Genomic DNA, 3,611 nt, shown 5'->3' on the forward strand with positions numbered 1-3,611 from the left:
AACACTGATTTGATTAATACGTTTTTAAGCAAATGGTAGACGATGTTTTTCTCAATCAGATAATTCCATTGAGACCGAGCAACAAGACCAATAAATTGGTGACTTCTCCTAAATAATTTCATTACCCCCCTCCCCCCCCGTCTAATTGTTTTATTCAATGATTTACATGTTTATACCTAGCTGATAATCCTAGTCCTACTACCAGACGTGTTTTTCTCAAAATGTTGTTTGCCTTCTGTCGGGTTATTCAGATTAGACACTGCAGGGGGTCGTCTAAGGTAATGATATGAATTTAGGTAAAGTGACGTCAATATTATGAATATGTATTATCTACAGGGGGTGTTTATACTCCATGAACAAATATTTGTCACTTCCAGTTGAAAAATATGTGATCCACTTTGAAAGTACAGTAGGCGTAGGAATGTGAAGAATACATATTGCATTCATAGTGTTCATTACATTATCATGAAATCACTTTTTATTTTATCAATGGTGGTGAATGGCACTGATGTCATCAGTTATATTAGTACAGTACCGAGAGTAGCGGTGCACGCTACAGTTATTATATACACGTCAATGTTCTCATGCACGCGGCATGTGTGTTGGATTTTTGGCAGGCGGGATTGAGTGAAAAAAATGTGATACGTTTCAAACCATGCCACCTCTGAAAGGATTAGAAACGCCTCAACGTACGAATAATTTGTACAGTACGTTTCGTGGTAATCCACATTTGTTATCGGAAGTTGTAGTAATTAATTAAAACGAGCTTTTAAGGCCTATGTATTGATCTGTTGTTGTTTGCAGTTTGGCCCTGATCCCAGTCATGTTATCGTCCAGGCAAACAATACGTTAGTTAATCGATCCGTCTGTCAATCCCAGTGTCAGCCAATCCTAAGGCCGCAGATGGGCCGCACTGCATAAATTACTACATGGGACAATAACCAGTGGTGACCCCCAATCTCGTCCACCTGAACATGCTGATGAAGCCCGAATCTTAATAGGGTCACGTGTTTCACAATGCATAAATTTTCCAAATAAGGCCGTGTGTTAGGCATTATAAAGCCAGCCACTCAGAGCTTAGCATCGCCAACCCGTTCGTCTAGCAAGAGTCCATGTTGTCAGTTTTTAGCTGCTAGCACAGCATACACACCAGCCCATTAGTTTTGTCTTACAACGATATGTTCTATACGAAGGAAGGACCTCTCCTCTGTCGTTTTGGACCTTGTCAGTTCAATGGCAGTTGTGCAGTAGGCCAAATGAGGAACGACTACAAAATGTTGAGTCAAGTCGACGGTCATGGGCCGCCAGGCGAACCTCAACATGTATTCCGGAAAGATGTTGATGTCAGCAAACCACGCCAGAGAAACCCTTCAGGTAGCTGTCTCCGAAGCCCTAGAGATTCGCCACCATCTTCACCAGACTGTAAGAAATCTGTTAGATTTGCTGACAGTATTGGCATGGAATTGGAGGCTATTCGAATGGTTGAGAAATACGATCATGACATCAACCTGCCGAATTCATTCGTGAAGTCTGTGCTGAGGTCTCGGCGGTATATGGATCGTCTGTCTGTAAACAGGGTTTCGACTGAAAAATACTTGGAGCCGTGCTTTGAACTGCCGGACACTGACATTATGAACAGAGTAGGCTCCAATAAAGCCTGTCTCGAGTCTTTCACTGTGGATAATCTTAGCGTGACTGCGACTGTTCGAGTCGCAAATATAGCGTTTGAGAAAAGCGTGGTTGTACGGTTTTCAATCACGGATTGGGACACACATTATGATCTGCCAGCAAGGTACGTTGAAAGCTTGCACAACACTCAATCTGATCGATTCACTTTCGAGATATCTTTACCCAGGGATTTTGTCATAGGATGTCGACTTGAATTCGCTTTACAGTACAGAGTTGGAGGCCAAACCTACTGGGATAACAACAACGAAGAAAACTATGCATTTGAATGTACCGATACCAGGCGCACAACCATGCCTTGAACAACATGTACACTGTACAGAAAGAAAAACATGACAGACATGTCTTCGATATCATCTCCGAAACGGACTCGCTCGGAGGGACGATAGAAACGCTATTGAATTATTACCATGTCAATATTAATATGAACTTTATCAACTCGTTACTATTGAAGCTGTCTTCGATGGCTAGGACTGTGAAAGTCTATATCGAATCGATACAAGTTTTCTCCTCTGTGGACTGCAGCAGGGTATTGACAGTTTCAATGACGTCAATTATTGCATTTAGAATATTTCAACAAGACTCATTTACATTTGCACGTTTAAATCTGGGTTTATTGTGTAAACCTCGGTGACAGATAAGCAAACAAGTGTATTTTCCAGAAAAAACTGTATTGGTCGGGCACCATTCAGGCAGGTTTATTCCCGAAAATGAACGGTTCACTTCAGACAAAATTCTCGGTTGATAATGTATGCAAATCTGTGGTTTTGGCGCGTCCGCCATGTTGCATATGTACGTGCCATACGTACCATAGAGGCCAAAATGTAAACATAAACACGCCTGAATGAGGTCCGGTTATGTAATTAAGTACTCAAAAACAAATCCCAGGGATAACAAACAGGCAAGACTCAAAACAAACGTGTTGAAAAAAAAAGATTATATATGTTGTTGTTTTTTTATGGTAGCTGATTTGTAATGCTAATCAATGAATTTAGGTCGCATTTCAGAATGGGCAGCTCTTGTCAACATCATGTTGAGCTCTCGATCGACTAGAGCTTTGCCATTCTCGAGTTGTGACAAAATTCTAAAGGAATATAGACGGGTGAAATTTGCGAACAGAGTTATAAGTTTCTTAAAAGAAAAAACTCGTAAATTGCAAGTCTGTATTTTCATTATATTTTCGTCTTTTTTTCGATTGCTTTACCATGATATAGACGTAAAACGTACGTTCATTACTTGTAGACCAATGGTATATGGGCAACAATTTTTTTGGACATGAGACACAGTTTTCAATGATATGTGGCGGTTTTCAACTTGAATTCGACACTTCATCGGAGGGGCGTTCTTCAATACCTTAACAAATGAAGCCAACAAGATGCTTGTATAAATTTTTTCAAAAGGTCAATTTATAGAAAATTTATTGTATTTTTCTGAGAAAACCTTTTGTAGTTACATGACACTAAGAGCGGACATCTTTCAACGAGGCTGTCGTACAAGCACGTTAGTGTTTGATGTGCTGGGAAGGCTTCGCGTATGGTGTTCGCATCAATTATTTTGCCAGTAATGTCAACCCAGAATATTATTTTTGTGGTACATTAACTTTTGACAGATTCAGTGTAAATAATATACATATGATACCTTCATAAAGTAAACAGCTTGCGTTGTTACTTGTTATCTACTTTATACATTTAAACCATGTGAATAAAAAGAATAGTTTATCAGAGAAATATTAATAATTGTTGTGGCTTTACTGAATGTAGATTTGCAAATTATGGTTTACCAAAAAGTCGTGGTTTGGCACCATGTCAAATTTGTCTGGGCCAGTCCTATCGCACTCTGTCGACCATTCGGACGTTCGTCTCCACAAAACATTTGGTTGCTATTATCAGGGAGCACGATAAGGTCCTCCTCCGTCTTAACCTGTG

At 39.9% G+C, this 3,611-nt stretch overlaps 1 protein-coding gene across 1 annotated transcript; it reads left to right on the top strand.

Moving 5' to 3' along the window:
- The first annotated feature begins 1,256 nt into the window (after nucleotides 1–1,256).
- LOC144437355 (protein phosphatase 1 regulatory subunit 3C-B-like) lies at nucleotides 1,257–1,988 on the top strand. Its single transcript, XM_078126279.1, has one exon. The coding sequence runs from the start codon at nucleotides 1,257–1,259 to the stop codon at nucleotides 1,986–1,988; it is 732 nt and encodes a 243-aa protein (XP_077982405.1).
- Nucleotides 1,989–3,611: the final 1,623 nt, after the last annotated feature.

The sequence above is a fragment of the Glandiceps talaboti genome, chromosome 7 (genome assembly GCF_964340395.1).
Source record: "Glandiceps talaboti chromosome 7, keGlaTala1.1, whole genome shotgun sequence".
NCBI classification, from domain to species: domain Eukaryota; kingdom Metazoa; phylum Hemichordata; class Enteropneusta; family Spengelidae; genus Glandiceps; species Glandiceps talaboti.

Coding starts and splice junctions, on each gene's coding strand:
- LOC144437355 (XM_078126279.1), top strand. CDS start 1,257: ATGAGGAACGACTACAAAATGTTGAGTCAAGTCGACGGTCATGGGCCG.